The following is a 16,513-nucleotide window of genomic DNA, read 5'->3' on the forward strand; positions in this document are numbered from 1 at the left end:
AACTCCGGTGTGGGTCGCCCAAACCTTCACGTGCTTCATTGAACGCTCCTCCAAGCATAGGTACACCACAACCTTATGAAAGGTCGGCAAGGGCAGCAAGGTGAGGTTCGAGGCGGCGGTGTCGAAGTCCTCGTTGAGGCCGGCGGTGAGTGTACTGAGAAGAAGCTCATCGAAGACCACCTCGACGATGTCACGCAACTCACCGGACAGCATCTTCAACCGCATGCAATAAGCATCAATGGATGAGTCATTTTGATGACACCCAAAGAACTCTTGTTGAAGGAAAACGAGGCGCTAAAGTCGGTTATCGGTGCTTAGGCCACACGGAGTAGGCACTGTCATCGTCACGCATGACCATGCACTACTATAGGAATGCCCAGCAATGGCAGGTGCAAAGGGGCTAGTAGTGGCGGGCTAGGCTCTCAGGGTCGTCCACCACTAACCTCCTGCCGCTGCTATAAAGCCATCAGTGGCAGGCTTTCTCACCTATCCGCCACAGCTTGCCTCAGTTGCCCGCCACAGCTGCCACCATAGTTGTTGTTGTTAAGACGTTCTGCCCGCAAAAGGAATGAGTGCGGACGATTCTCAGTATAACTGAAGCAGAATGGATTCATTTTGAAAACAAACCCTCAAATAATTCGGTAACACTTGAAAGTTGTTCGAATTAAGAAACAAACAACAATGTATCACATTCATCTTAACATACTAAATAATTAACCAACAGTTCTCTAGCTGATATATTCACGAGTTAGTTATAAACATGGTCAACAACAACCATCATCAGATAGTCGTTGTGGTTGCTCTTCCTTATAGTGATTACCACAAGGGTGTCCACCCTTAGTTCTCTCTTTCCCTTGATGAACTCCCGCCAGCCGGACTCATGGAATGATATGCGCCCGTCGGATTCTGTCTTGTATTTGACGTTCGTGACAGGCCCTCTTGGTCCATGGATTACTCTAGCGGTGCCGACTATGGGGATGTCCACTCCATAATACATCTTCAAAGGTAACTTCTGAACTCCCCATCATTAAGATAAAATAGAAAGCATGCAATGTTAGAGATCTCACCATACTTGGTTATGACCAAAAAGAGATGAAAGAATATAAAACATCTCACCATAATTTTTTTGATCATGTTGGTTTTTGTTAGATGTTGCACAAAGGGCTTCCCCAAGAAGGCCAAAGAGGATGGTGATATTACTTTCACATTAGCTGTCTTGTCCCGAGTAAGCTTCTTGATCCTTTGAGAAAAAAATCCAGAAAGGATAGGACCATCATCTTCATCTTTGATGTCCTCATCTTCATCTTGGTTGTCCTCATCTTCATCTTGGATGTCCTCATCTTCATCTTCATCATCCTGGTCATCTTGGTCATCTTCATCATCCTGGTCATCTTGGTCATCTTCATCTTCATCATCCTGGTCATCTTGGTCATCGTCATCATCATCGTTGTCAACATATAATGCCCTTAACCTATTCACTTCTCATTTTAAGGAAAAGCCTATGAGTTCTCCTCCTTTAAAATTGTTCACTGCAATGTACTACTCCCATCCATCACCATATATGATGGTTTTATTCTTTCCTTTACGCAGATTCAATTCGGTTTCGCGTTCCTCATCATCCTCAAAGTACAACATGTTACCATATGAATTGTTGAAGTCCTCCCTTATGTTGCATGGGACACACTATGCAGCAGTTAGTAATCGGTAAAACTGTTAAAAAATAATCAGAATTCAATACAAATTCAAGTTAAAGACTGTTACCACAGATTTTTTAAATCCCTTTCTAAAAAATACCTGCACTGCACTGCAGTTTCAAGACTGTACATACATGAATTTGGTAGACCTTGCAGACCTTATGCCTCATGGTCCCTAATAATCAATCTGACGCAGTGATTAATTGTAAATGGTTTGATGACCCGAATGCAACCCCATCCCTTCAAATAAATAAGCTAACACCGAAGAACACGAAAATTCGGCAGGACCTTTGCTTAATATTGAATATATTGAGTACCAAAAATTTGATGGGATGGAAGTTAATAAATGTTTCACCAAAACGTTGGCACTCATTTTCAAGTCTCTAATAAGCCCAACCAGTTGTCAAATTTGGCACTTGTCATATTTAGAGTCTAACCAATCCTAAAGCACCTTGATCATAGATTTCATCTTTACTGACACGCAAAAGGTATTACATTTTGGTCTACTATATAAAAAATATCGCATTTTTGTTCTATTATCCATGGGGTTCTTACTTTGATCCTAGATCTATAAATTTCCATTTCAAATCAAGAAGGTAATTAACATAGAAGAACACGAAATTATTACACCTGTAGCGATGGTCGAGGCGGAAGACGGCGGTGGAGGTCGAGGTGGACGATGGCAACGGCGGTCGAGGCGGATGATGGTGGCGGTCGGTCGAGTCGGACAACGATGGCGGCGGTCGAGGTGGATGGCGGCCAGCAAATCTTGCGGCGTCGCGGGTCGGAGGTGAACAACGAGCAGATCCAGTGATGGCCGCGGAGAAGGACGGGCCATCTAGCAGATCCAGCGCTGGTGCGGGTCAGAGGCATGACGACAGTGGCAGGTGGGGAGCACTACGGCGCAGAAGTGGTAGAGGGAGAAGAGGAACTGACTGGGTGAGTCAATGAGGGGAAAACCAAAAATATATGCGGGCATGACGATTCGCCTGGCGCCAAGCAGAATAGTTGTGGTGGGCGTATAAGTGTGCGCCACCACAAATATTAACAAATTTTGGATGTGCTTGGCACGGTTTTCCAATCTAGAGTTGTGACGAGCGCTGCACACCACCATCCACAGACTAGGGAGATGCCGCCCGCCACTGCACTGTCGAGCCAATGGGCTTATTTGGAAGAACCTACCTGTGACGGGTAGAAAGTATAGCTTGCCACTGGAATGCACTACAAAACAAAAGACACATCCGTGACATTTTGGGTCGGACGAAAAAAAAATTTCATGCTTATGACACTTCTATGATGATAATTATGACAAAACCCGATATCATCATAGATGTGGTGGGTGTTGGGGAACGTAGTAATTTCAAAATTTCCTACTCACACGCAAGATCATGGTGATGCATAGCAACGAGAGGGAAGAGTATCGTCCACGTACCCTCCTAGACCGTAAGTGGAAGCGTTATGAGAACACGGTTGATGTAGTCATACGTCTTCACGATCCAACCAATCCAAGTACCGAACGCACGGCACCTCCGAGTTCAGCACACGTTCAACTCGATGACGTTCCACGAACTCCGATCCAGCATAGCTTCACGGGAGAGTTCCGTCAGCACGATGGCGTCATGATCGTGATGATGTTGCTACTGACACAGGGCTTTGCCTAAGCACCGCTACGATATGATCGACGTGGATTATGGTGGAGGGGGGCACCACACACGGCTAAGGGATCAATGATCAACTTCTGTGTCCTCGGGTGCCCCTCTGCCCCCGTATAAAAAGGAGCAAGGGGGGAGGCCGGCCGGCCCTCCTAGGGCGCGCCAGGAGGAGGAGTCCTCGTCCTAGTAGGAGTAGGACTCCCCTTTCCTACTCCTACTAGAAGGAGGAAAGGAAGGGGGAAGGGGAGAGGGAAGGAGAGGGGGGAAAGGAGGAAAGGGGGGCCGGCCCCCTAGTCTAATTCGGCTTGGGCTAGAGGGGCGCGCGCCTTGTCTCCTATCTTCCACCACTTGGCCCATGAGGCCCAATACTTCTTCCTCGTATTCCCGTAACTCCCCGGTACTTTGAAAAATACCTGAATCACTCAGAACCTTTCCGATGTCCGAATATAGTCGTCCAATATATCGATCTTTACGTCTCGACCATTTCGAGACTCCTCGTCATGTCCCCGATCTCATCCGAGACTCTGAATTACTTTTGGTACATCAAATCACATAAAATCATAATACAGATCATCAAACTTTAAGCGTGCGGACCCTACGGGTTCGAGAACTATGTAGACATGACCGAGACACGTCTCTGTTCAACAACCAATAGCGGAACCTGGATGTTCATATTGGCTCCTACATATTCTACGAAGATGTTTATCGGTCAAACCGCATAACAATATATGTTGTTCCCTTTGTCATTAGCATGTTACTTGCCCGAGATTCGATCATCAGTATCTAAATACCTAATTCAATCTCGTTAACGGAAAGTCTCTTTACTCGTTATGTAATGCACTATCCCGCAACTAACTCATTAGTTGCTTTGCTTGCAAGGCTTATTGTGATGTGCATTACCGAGAGGCCCCAGAGATACCTCTCCGACAATCGGAGTGACAAATCATAATCTCGATCTATGCCAACTCAACAAGTACCATCGAGGACACCTGTAGAGCACCTTTATAATCACAAAGTTACATTGTGACATTTGGTAGCACACAAAGTGTTCCTCTGGTAATCATGAGTTGCATAATCTCATAGTCATAAGAACATGTATAAGTCATGAAGAAAGCAATAGTAGTAAACTAAAATTATCAAGTGCTAAGCTAACGGAATGGGTCAAGTCAATCACATTGTTATCCTAATGATGTGATCCCGTTTATCAAATGACAACTCATGTCTATGGTTTAGGAAACATAACCATTTTTGATCAACGAGCTAGTCAAGTAGAGGCATACTAGTGACACTTTGTTTGTCTATGTATTCACACATGTATTATGTTTCCGGTTAATACAATTCTAGCATGAATAATAAATATTTATCATGAAATAAGGAAATAAATAATAACTTTATTATTGCCTCTAGGGCATATTTCCTTCAGTCTCCCACTTGCACTAGAGTCAATAATCTAGTTCACATTGCCATGTGATTTAACACCAATAGTTCACATCACCATGTGATTAACACCCATAGTTCACATCGCCATGTGACCAACACTCAAAGGGTTTACTAGAGTTAGTAATCTTAGTCACATCGCCATGTGATTAACACCCGAAGAGTACTAAGGTGTGATCATGTTTTGTTTGTGATAGAAGTTTAGTCAACGGGTCTACCATATTCAAATCCGTATGTATTTTGCAAATTTCTATGTCAACAGTGCTCTGCACGTAGCTACTCTAGGTAATTGCTCCCACTTTCAATATGTATCCAGATTGAGACTTAGAGTCATCTGGATTAGTGTCAACTCTTGCATCGACGTAACCCTTTACGACAAACCTTTTGTCACCTCCATAATCGAGAAACATATCCTTATTCCACTAAGGATAATTTTGACCGCTGTCTAGTGATCTACTCCTAGATCACAATTGTACTCCCTTGCAAAACTCAGTGTAGGGTATACAATAGGTCTAGTACACAGCATGGCATACTTTATAGAAGCTATGGCTGAGGCATAGGGAATGACTTTCATTCTCTCTCTATCTTCTACCGTGGTCGGGCTTTGAGTCTTACTCAACTTCACACCTTGCAACACAGGCAACAACTCCTTCTTTGACTGTTCCATTTTGAACTACTTCAAAATCTTGTCAAGGTATGTACTCATTGAGAAAAAATATCAAGCGTCTTGATCTATCTCTATAGATCTTGATGCTCAATGTGTAAGCAGCTTCATCGAGGTCTTTCTTCGAAAAACTCATTTCAAATACTCCTCTATGCCTTCCAAAAAATTCTACATTATTTCCGATTAACAATATGTCATTCACATATACTTATCAAAAATGTTGTAGTGCTCCCACTCACTTTCTTGTAAATACAGGCTTCATCGCAAGTCTGTATAAAACTATATGCTTTGATCAACTCATCAAAGCGTATATTCCAACTCCGAGATGCTTGCACCAGTCCATAGATGGATCGTTGGAGCTTGCACATTTTGTTAGCACCTTTAGGATCGACAAAAACTTCGGGTTGCACCATATACAACTCTTCTTTAATAAATCCATTAAGGAATGTAGTTTTGACATCCATTTGCCAGATTTCATAAAATGTGGCTATTTGCTAACATGATTCGGACAGACTTAAGCATCGCTTCGAGTGAGAAAATCTCATCGTAGTCAACACCTTGAACTTTGTCAAAAACCTTTTTTGAAAAGTCCAGCTTTGCAGATAGTAACACTACTATCAGCGTCCGTCTTCCTCTTGAAGATCCATTTATTTTTTTATGGCTTGCCGATCATCGGGCAAGTCAACCAAAGTCCACACTTTGTTCTCATACATGGATCCCATCTCAGATTTCACGGCCTAGTGCCATATCGCGGAATTTGGGCTCATCATCGCTTCCTCATAGTTCGTAGGTTCGTCATGGTCAAGTAACATGACCTCTGGAACAGGATTACTGTACCACTCTAGTGCGCATCTCACTCTGGTTGACCTACGAGGTTCGGTAGTAACTTGATCTGAAGTTACATGATCATCATCAATAGCTTCCTCACTAATTGGTGTAGGAGTCACAGGAACAGATTTCTGTGATGGACTACTTTCCATAAGGGAGTAGGTACAGTTACCTCATCAAGTTCTACTTTCCTCCCACTCACTTCTTTCGAGAGAAACTCCTTCTCTAGAAAGGATCCATTCTTAGCAACAAAGATCTTGCCTTCGGATCTGTGATAGAAGGTGTTCCCAACATTTTCTTTTGGGTATCCTATGAAGACACACTTCTCCGATTTGGGTTTGAGCTTATCAGGTTGAAACTTTTTCACATAAGCATTGCAACCTCAAACTTTAAGAAACGATAGCTTAGGTTTCTTGCCAAACCATAGTTCATACGGTGTCGTCTCAACGGATTTAGACGGTGCCCTATTTAACGTGAATGTAGCTGTCTTTAATGCATAACCCCAAAACGATAGTGGTAAATTGATAAGAGACATCATAGATTGCACCATATCTAATAAAGTACGGTTATGACGTTCGGACACACCATTACGCTGTGGTGTTCCAGGTGGCGTGAGTTGCGAAACTATTCCGGATTGTTTCAATTGAAGACCAAACTCGTAACTCAAATATTCTCCTCTACGATCAGATTGTAGAAACTTTATTTTCTTGTTACGATGATTTTCCACTTCACTCTGAAATTCTTTGAACTTTTCAAATGTTTCAGACTTATGTTTCATCAAGTAGATATACCCATATCTACTAAAATCATCTATGAAGATCAGAAAATAACGATACCCGCTGCGAGCCTCAACACTCATCGGACTGCATACATCAGTATGTATTATTTCCAACAAGTCTGTTGCTTGCTCCATTGTTCCAGAGAACGGAGTCTTAGTCATCTTGCCCATGAGGCATGGTCCGCAAGCATCAACTGATTCATAATCAAGTGATTCCAAAAGCCCATTAGCATGGATTTTCTTCATGCACTTTACAACAATATGACCCAAACGGCGGTGCCACAAATAAGTTGCAATAAACATGTAAACAGAACAACAATTATTTTTCATGGTTTTATTCATGTAAACAGAACAACAATTATTCTCTGACTTTAAATGAATAACCGTATTGCAATAAACATGATCAAATCATATTCATGCTTAACGCAAACACCAAATAACATTTATTTAGGTTCAACACTAATCCCGAAAGTATAGGGAGTGTGCGATGATGATCATATCAATCTTGGAACCACTTCCAACACACATCGTCACTTCACCCTTGACTAGTCTCTGTTCATTCTGCAACTCCCGTTTTGAGTTACTAATCTCCGAAACTGAACTAGTATCAAATACTGAGGGGTTTCTATAAACACTAGTAAAGTACACATCAATAACATGCATGTCAAATATACCTTTGTTCACTTTGCCATCCTTCTTATCTGCCAAATACTTGGGGCAGTTCTGCTTCCAGTGACCAGTCCCTTTGCAGTAGAAGCACTTAGTCTCAGGCTTAGGTCTAGACTTGGGCTTCTTCACTTGAGGAGCAACTTGCTTGTCGTTCTTCTTGAAGTTCCCCTTCTTCCCTTTGCCCTTTTCTTGAAACTAGTGGTCTTGTCAACCATCAAAACTTGATGCTTTTCTTGATTTCTACCTTCGTCGATTTCAGCATCACAAAGAGCTTGGAAATCGTTTCCGTTATCCCTTGCATATTATAGTTCATCAGAAAGTTCTAGTAACTTGGTGATAGTGACTAGAGAACTCTATCAATCACTATCTTATCTGGAAGATTAACTCCCACTTGATTCAAGTGATAGTAGTACTCAGACATTCTGAGCACATGCTCACTAGCTGAACTATTCTCCTCCATCTTATAGGCAAAGTGCTTGTCAGAGATCTCATACCTCTCGACACGGGCATGAGTATGAAATACCAATTTTAACTCTTAGACCATCTTATATGTTCCATGGCCTTCAAAACGTCTTTGAAGCCCCGATTCTAAGCCGTAAAGCATGGTGCACTAAAGTATCAAGTAGTCATCATATCGAGCTCGCCAAACGTTCATAATGTCTGCATCTGCTCCTGCAATCGGTCTGTCACCTAGCGGTGCATCAAGGACATAATTCTTCTATGCAACAATGAGGATAATCCTCAGATCACGGATCCAATCTGCATCATTGCTACTAACATCTTTCAACTTAGTGAACATATCAAAATAAACGGGGAGCTACGTTCATCATGAATTAAAGTTCAATTAATCATATTACTTAAGAACTCCCACTTAGATAGACTTCTCTCTAGTCATCTAAATGATCACATGATCCAAATTAACTAAACCATGTCCGGTCATCACGTGAGATGGAGTAGTTTTCAATGGTGAACATCACTATGTTGATCATATCTACTATATGATTCACGCTCAAACTTTCGGTCTCCAGTGTTCCGAGGCCATATCTACATATGCTAGGCTCGTCAAGTTTAACCCGAGTATCCTGCATGTGTAAAACGGTCTTACACCCGTTGTAGATGAACTTTGAGCTTATCACACCCGATCATCACGTGGTGTCTCGGCACGACGAACTTTGGCAATGGTGCATACTCAGGGAGAACACTTTTACCTTGAAATTTAGTGAGGGATCATCTTATATTGCTACCGTCAAACAAAGCAGAATAAGATGCATAACGGATAACATCACATGCAATCAAAATATGTGACATGATATGGCCATGATCATCTTGCGCCTTTGATCTCCATCTCCAAAGTACTGTCATGATCTCCATCATCACCGGCATGACACCATGATATCCATCATCTTGATCTCTATCAATGTGTCGTCACATGATCGTCTTGCCAACTATTGATTTTGCAACTATTAAGAGACAAGCATTAGGCTTCTGCCAGTTGCCGATAACTTTAACAAAACATGATCATATGATACAAAAATTTATATCTCATCACGTCTTGACCATATCACATCACAACATGCCCTGCAAAAACAAGTTAGACGTCCTCTACTTCGTTGTTGCAAGTTTTACGTGGCTGCAACAGGCTGAGCAAGAACCGTTCTAACCTACGTATCAAAAACCACAACACGGTATAGTGATTGCTTTTTTATCTTCAGAAAGAACCCTGTTCATTGAATCCGATTCAACTAAAGCTGGAGAAACAGACACCCACTAGCCACCTGTGTGCGAATCACGTCGGCAGAACCAGTCTAGTGTAAGCGTACGCGTAATGTCGGTCTGGGCCGCTTCATCCAACAATGCCGCTGAATTCAGATACAACTAGTGACGGCAAGCAATATGTATATACCCACGCCCACAACTCCTTTGTGTTCTACTCGTGCATATAACAACTACGCATAAACCTGTCTCGAATGCCATTGTTGGGGAACGTAGTAATTTCAAAATTTCCTACGCACATGCAAGATCATGGTGATGCATAGCAACGAGAGGGAAGAGTATCTTCCACATACCCTCGTAGACCGTAAGCGGAAGTGATGCGAGAATGCGGTTGATGTAGTTGTACGTCTTCATGATCCGACCGATCCAAGTACCGAACGCACGGCACCTCCGACTTCAGCACACGTTCAGCTCGATGACGTCCCACGAACTCCGATACAACAGAGCTTCATGGGAGAGTTCCATCAGCACGGCGGCATGATGACGGTGATGATGTTGCTACCGACGCAGGGCTTTGACTAAGCATCGCTACGATATGATCGAGGTGGATTATGGTGGAGGGGGGCACCGTACACGGCTAAGGGATCAATGATCAACTTCTGTGTCCTTGGGTGCCCCTCTGCCCCCGTATATAAAGGAGTAAGGGGGAGGCCGGCGGGCCCTCCTAGGGTGCACCAGGAGGAGGAATCCTCCCCCTAGAAGGAGTAGGACTCCCCTTTTCGTACTCCTACTAGAAGGAGGAAAGGAAGGGGGAAGGGGAGAAGGAAGGAGAGGGAGGAAAGGAGGAAAGGGTGGCCGGCCCCCTAGTCCAATTCGGTTTGGGCTAGGGCGCTGCGTGCCTTGCCTCCTCTCTTCCACCACTTGGCCCATGAGGCCCAATACTTCTTCCCCGTATTCCCATAACTCCCCGGTACTCCGAAAAATACCCGAATCACTCGGAACCTTTCCGATGTCCGAGTATAGTCGTCCAATATATCGATCTTTACGTCTCGACCATTTCAAGACTCCTCGTCATGTCCCCGATCTCATTTGAGACTCCGAACTACCTTCAGTACATCAAATCACATAAACTCATAATACCGATCGTCACCAAACGTTAAGCGTGCGGATCCTACGGGTTCGAGAACTATGTAGACATGACCGAGACACGTTTCTGGTCAATAACCAATAGCGGAACCTGGATGTTCATATTGGCTCCCACATATTCTATGAAGTTTTTTATTGATCAAACCGCATAACGATATACGTTGTTCCCTTTGTCATCGGTATGTTACTCGCCCGAGATTCGATCGTCGGTATCTCAATACCTAGTTCAATCTTGTTAACGGCAAGTCTCTTTACTCGTACCATAATGCACTATCCCGCAACTAACTCATTAGTTGCTTTGCTTACAAGGCTTATAGTGATGTGCATTACCGAGAGGGCCCAGAGATACCTCTCCGACAATCGGAGTGAAAAATCCTAATCTCGATCTATGCCAACTCAACAAGTACCATCGGAGACACCTGTAGAGCACCTTTATAATCACCTAGTTATGTTGTGACGTTTGGTAGCACACAAAGTGTTCCTCCGGTAATCGTGAGTTGCATAATATCATAGTCATAGGAACATGTATAAGAGTCATGAAGAAAGCAATACCAGTAAACTAAAATGATCAAGTGCTAAGCTAACGGAATGGGTCAAGTCAGTCACATCATTATCCTAATGATGTGATCCTGTTTATCAAATGACAACTCATGTCTATGGTTTAGGACACACAACCATGTTTGATCAATGAGCTAGTCAAGTAGAGGCATACTAGTGACACTTTATTTGTCTATGTATTCACACATGTATTATGTTCCCGGTTAATACAATTCTAGGATGAATAATAAATATTTATCATGAAATAAGGAAATAAATAATAACTGCATTATTGCCTCTAGGGCATATTTCCTTCAGTGGGATCCTACTTCTATGACAGAAAATGGGCTTTTCGTCCTGGGCGGGCCAGAGACGTAGCTGCATGACATTATTTGGGTCGTCCACGACAGAAAAAACCATGGCAGAAGTGAGGGCGAGGAAAATATCAGGGAGTTTCTAGTTACGGTGGGTGGTCGGGGCCAAGCAATGCATGGAGGTTTCCACATTTCTCTCGTGTATGCACGTATGTGCGAGGTGTTGGCTAACTGAACCCGAGCGGTCGCATGTTACTGAAGCCGAGCGATCGATCACTTTGCTGTTAACTGAACTTGAGCGATTCATTCGCTGTTGACTGAACCCGAGTGATTCCTTGGCTGCTGCTGCTAACTGAACCCAAGTGATCGATCACTATTGCTGCTTACTGAAGCCGACCCATCCCCCGTGCGAGACATAGCCAGCCAATGTTGGGTTGCCTCTCGATGAACAACGACTGTTGCTACCGTGCGCGCGGTATGAATAATGAGTCGAGACGTGGTGAGTCGAGCCAGTTGGTTGGCTCTGGATGAACAGTTCTGTCATGCGCAATATGTGATCCTATCCGAGAGGAACTCGAAGGTCCCACCAAGGATAGATCTGCATATTGAAACGCTTTTGCAAGGTGCATATCATTACATCGCACCATTAGATAATAGTTGGGGATACATACAAGGCATACAAATGCCACAAAAATACATCAAACATCATACATGAGAACAACATCCGACTACGGATGAAAAACAAACAGAAACCCAAACGACATCCACCCTGCTAGCCCAGGCTGCCGACCAGGAACCTATCCCGCGATCCAATAAGAAGCAGAACAAGAACTCCAAAACAAATAAACATCGCTCTCACGTCATGATCGTCGCGTTACCTGTACCTGCAACTGTTGTTGAAGTAATCTGTGAGCCACGAGGACTCCGCAATCCCATTACCATGGGTATCATGATTAGAAAAGCTTAATGGGTATGGAATGGATAAGTGGTGAGGTTGCAGCAAGCGACTAAGCATTATATGGTGGCTAACTTATGAGTACAAGAGCAAGATGAGAAACTACGCAAATGGTCACAACTAGTAATGATCAATAAGTGATCCTAAACTACTTCCATTCAAATATAACTCCATTGTGTTCTCTTCTCGACGCACTCGAAAAGAGACAGTCACGGTTACGCACGCGGTTGGTGTATTTTAATTGAGTTTAGTTAAAGTCCACTACAACCAGATATTAAAAAAATTCCATCTGCCACATAACCGTGTGCACATCCCTGAATATCACATAACAATTCCAGATAGAGAGGATGCATACAAAAACAACACATCAAAGCAAGTTTAAATGAGGCCGGAAACAACACATAACAATTTCGGAAAGTCCTCGTATGCAAATTTCAAAATTGGTTCGGATCTGAATACCACATTATGTTGAAGTTGTCAAAAAGCAAGTTAATATGCACCATGATGGTCTACATGCTATTCTAATCAAGTTACGTATAAAGTTCACTTAATTCGGAGCTACGGCCTAGAAGATATGCGCAAAACAAGTCAACATGACATTGATGCAAATGCAAGCAAAAGACAATCACAAACACTCCAAAACATGGATGCAACATGGCATGATGAAACTACATGCAAAACCAAGTAAGTTTCATATAGAGCATGCTCCAATCGGAGCCATGGTTCAACACATACACACGAAACAAGGTTAGAGGACAAGCTGTCCAAAACAGCAACTAGGCATCTTACAAGCATCATAACAACATGCTACAAGAACAAGATAGGCACAAACATGATATGCACTTAAGGTATAGATTACATACTTCAATTATCATTAGGGTTCAGGTTCATAGGCATCAAGATTAATCCAACATGAGCAAAGCAAAAGGAAACTTTATAACACAGATTATGACTTAGTGAAAAACAGGGCATACATGTGAGCAGGAATAACACGTTGACATGTTGGAGGCATGAAACAATGATGCTACAGTCCAAGAACATAACAAGCATGTAAGTGCATCTAGTGCCACCCCTACTGGGTTTTGGAGTATTGACGACAAACCTGGTAGAGGGACTAATGTGTTTGTGAGAATTGCAGGATAACACAGGTAGAAGTCCCTCATTGATTCGATTTTCCTACCAGAGATGACCCCTAAAAATGTATGAGAACATTGAAGTCAAAGGTGGTATGTGAAGACAGTCACATTGAAGACTATGACAAGATAAGACATCGAGTGAAGACTATGGAGCATGAAGACTTAGTTGTTTCGTCATTCCTTTTCTTCTTTGTTGAGTCATAGGAACCACCGTACTGTTAAGTGGGGTCCAAGTGAACCAGTCAGAATGACTGAAGTGATGCTAAACCAAAATCATATATCTTCGAGCGAAGACAATGAGAGCAAATCTTATCCAGAGCTGGGTAAGTCAGCTTTGCTTGTAGCTCAAGCAAAGTTGCCATGTGTGTTTGAAATTTGACCGTTGGAACATGTGTCAATTCCTTAGTGACCCAGGGTCATTTCGGACAAATCAGGTCGGGTTGCCAAGTGGCTATAAATAGCCCACCCCCTACAACCATAAACGGTTGGCTGCTCAGAGTTAGTGTATGGCTTCTGTCGTTTGAGAACAACCCACCTCGAAGCCTTTGAGAGAGAATTCCTTGCGAGGATAAAGCCCTAAACACCCAGAGCCAAAGAGTGTTAGGCATCACTTAAGTCTTCCTGTCTGTGTGATCTGAAGACTTATTACACTTGAGGACTGTGAATCCTCCAGCCGGTTAGGCGTCGCGTTCTGAGCATCCAAGAGTCATTATGGATCGCCGATGAACGAAGTCTGTGAAGGTTTGGAAGTCTACCTTGAAGACTTACCAGAGTGATTGGGTGAGGACTGGGTGTCCTTAGCTCAAGGGGAATAAGGTGAAGACATGGTCTTCTGAGTTGAATCTCAGCCTCCCTAACCAGACGTACAGTTGTCACAGCAACTGGAACTAGTCCAACAAATCATTGTCTTCAACGAGTCACTGGTTTCATCCTTCCCATTCCTTTACTTACTGTTGGCTCTAGTGAAGTCATTGTATGATTGCATTATATTTTGTCTTCACTGAGTGACCGCTTGTTCTGATTGGCTTCACACTATCTTCCAACCTGATCTATACTTCCTAGCTGCTATTAGTTGTTGTGCTTTCACTTCATTGAATACTTGACTATGGCTTGCTTAGGGTAGTCTACCTTCCGCTGCATGATAATAGGTTTATTTCTATCGTTTGTCTTCAAAACTTCCATGTTTTGAAGATTTTCATAAAAATCGCCTATTCCCCCCCCCCGTCTAGTCGATCACTAGCACTTTCAATTGGTAACAGAGCAAGGTACTCCCTTGTTCTGTGTGATTCGGTTTAACCACCTGGAGTTTTAGCTATGTCGACTGCAGGGATAATCAAAGTCTCCATTGCGTGCCAGTCTTCGATGGAACTGAATATCCATACTGGAAGAATAAGATGCGCATGCATCTTGAAGCCATTAACGTCGACCTATGGTATGTCCTCAAGAATGGCGTTCCCAAGGCTGGTGAGGGTGTCACCACTGCTGATGTCAAGCAGTTCGTTCAACTGGACTCCACTGCTAAGAACATCATCTGTGGTCATCTGACCAAAGGACAGTATGGCCGTGTGAGTGCTTCGGAAACATCTAAGCTAGTCTGGGACTGGCTCTCCAAGGTCAACGAAGGCGTCTCAACCCAGAGAGATCAGAGAATCAGTGTCCTTCGCAACCTCTTCAACTGCTTCAAGAGAAATGACAATGAGAATGTCCAGCTCACGTTTGATCGACTCACTGACATCACAAATGAGCTTCAAGCCCTCGGCGCTACTGAGATCACCAAGCATGAAGTCGTCAAGACACTCCTGAGATCACTTGACAGCTCGTTTGACACCCTAGCCCTGATGATTCAAGAATGTCCTGACTTCAAGACACTCGATCCGTCTGACATACTTGAGAGGCTCAACACACATGAGTTTCAGCTTTCTGAGAAAAGAGACATCTACGGTCCCAACTATGGGCGAACTCGTGCCTTGAAGGCAAAAGTTGTCTCCTTATCTGAAGAAGAATCCGACAGCAGTTCCAATGATCCTGAAGACATTCGAAAGGAGCTTGCTATGCTTGTGAAGAAGTTCCAAAAATTCACCAATAAGAAAGGCTTCAGAAAGTCTTCACGATCAAGCTCAAGGAATGATGAAGCTTCTGCTCATGACTACAAGAAGAGAACATGCCACAAGTGCAAGAAACCTGGCCACTACATCTCTGAGTGTCCGCAGTGGGACAATGAGAACAAGAAGAAAAACAAGAGAAAGGAGTATGATTCTGATGACAAGAAGAAGAAATATTCAAAGTCTTCTTCCAAGTCTTCCTCAAAGTCTTCATCACACTATAAGAGCTCATCTGGCAAGGCTCGTACGTTTGTTGGCAAGGAAATGGATTCAGAGGAGGAGTCCGCTTCTGAGGAGGCGGAGGTGGAATCTGAGGAGGAGTCTGATTCTGGCGTTGCGAGTCTGGCTACAGCATACGTTGCCAAGTCCATCTTCAACACTGAAGACAATGACTTCATCACCGACACTGATGCAAATGACAAGGACTACTCTGCTCCCACCTACTGCTTCATGGCACGTGGTGCCAAGGTAAACACACGCACTACTCACTATCAAACATCCAGTGAAGATCACTCTGATTGTGTTTCCAAACCCAGCTACAAAACACTTGCTAAAATTGCAACTGAACAACAGAAAGCTATGGAACATATTCAAAAACTATTAGACAAAAGCGATGACCTATTAGACGCTGAAATGACTCGATCTCAGTCCTTAATTGAAGACATAAAAAATCTTCATGTTAAGTATGAGGAACTTGAAAGTCGTCATGAATCGCTCTCAACAACTCATTAAAATCTTTCCTATGATTATCTTCAAAGGAAGCAAGAACTTGAGAAATTGAGAGCGGCTCATGAAGATCTTCAAAAGGAAAACGAGTCACTTCGCGCCAAACAGATCAGTCCCGCTTAGGAAGGATTTGAACCACCATCTCTTAAATGTATTGAGCGT

General features: G+C 43.2%; 1 protein-coding gene across 1 annotated transcript; it reads right to left on the reverse strand.

Annotated features, from left to right (window-relative positions):
* Positions 1–601: 601 nt before the first annotated feature.
* On the reverse strand, positions 602–2,674 carry LOC125541552 (pre-rRNA-processing protein ESF2-like). The gene is made up of 3 exons (XM_048704930.1): positions 2,325–2,674; positions 1,117–1,416; positions 602–1,012 (listed from the first exon to the last, which is right to left on the reverse strand). The coding sequence occupies exons 1-3, from the start codon at positions 2,565–2,567 to the stop codon at positions 749–751; spliced, it is 807 nt and encodes a 268-aa protein (XP_048560887.1). The 5' UTR covers positions 2,568–2,674; the 3' UTR covers positions 602–748.
* Between the last annotated feature and the right edge of the window lie 13,839 nt (positions 2,675–16,513).

This window comes from Triticum urartu, chromosome 2 (genome assembly GCF_003073215.2).
Source record: "Triticum urartu cultivar G1812 chromosome 2, Tu2.1, whole genome shotgun sequence".
In the NCBI taxonomy this organism is placed as follows: domain Eukaryota; kingdom Viridiplantae; phylum Streptophyta; class Magnoliopsida; order Poales; family Poaceae; genus Triticum; species Triticum urartu.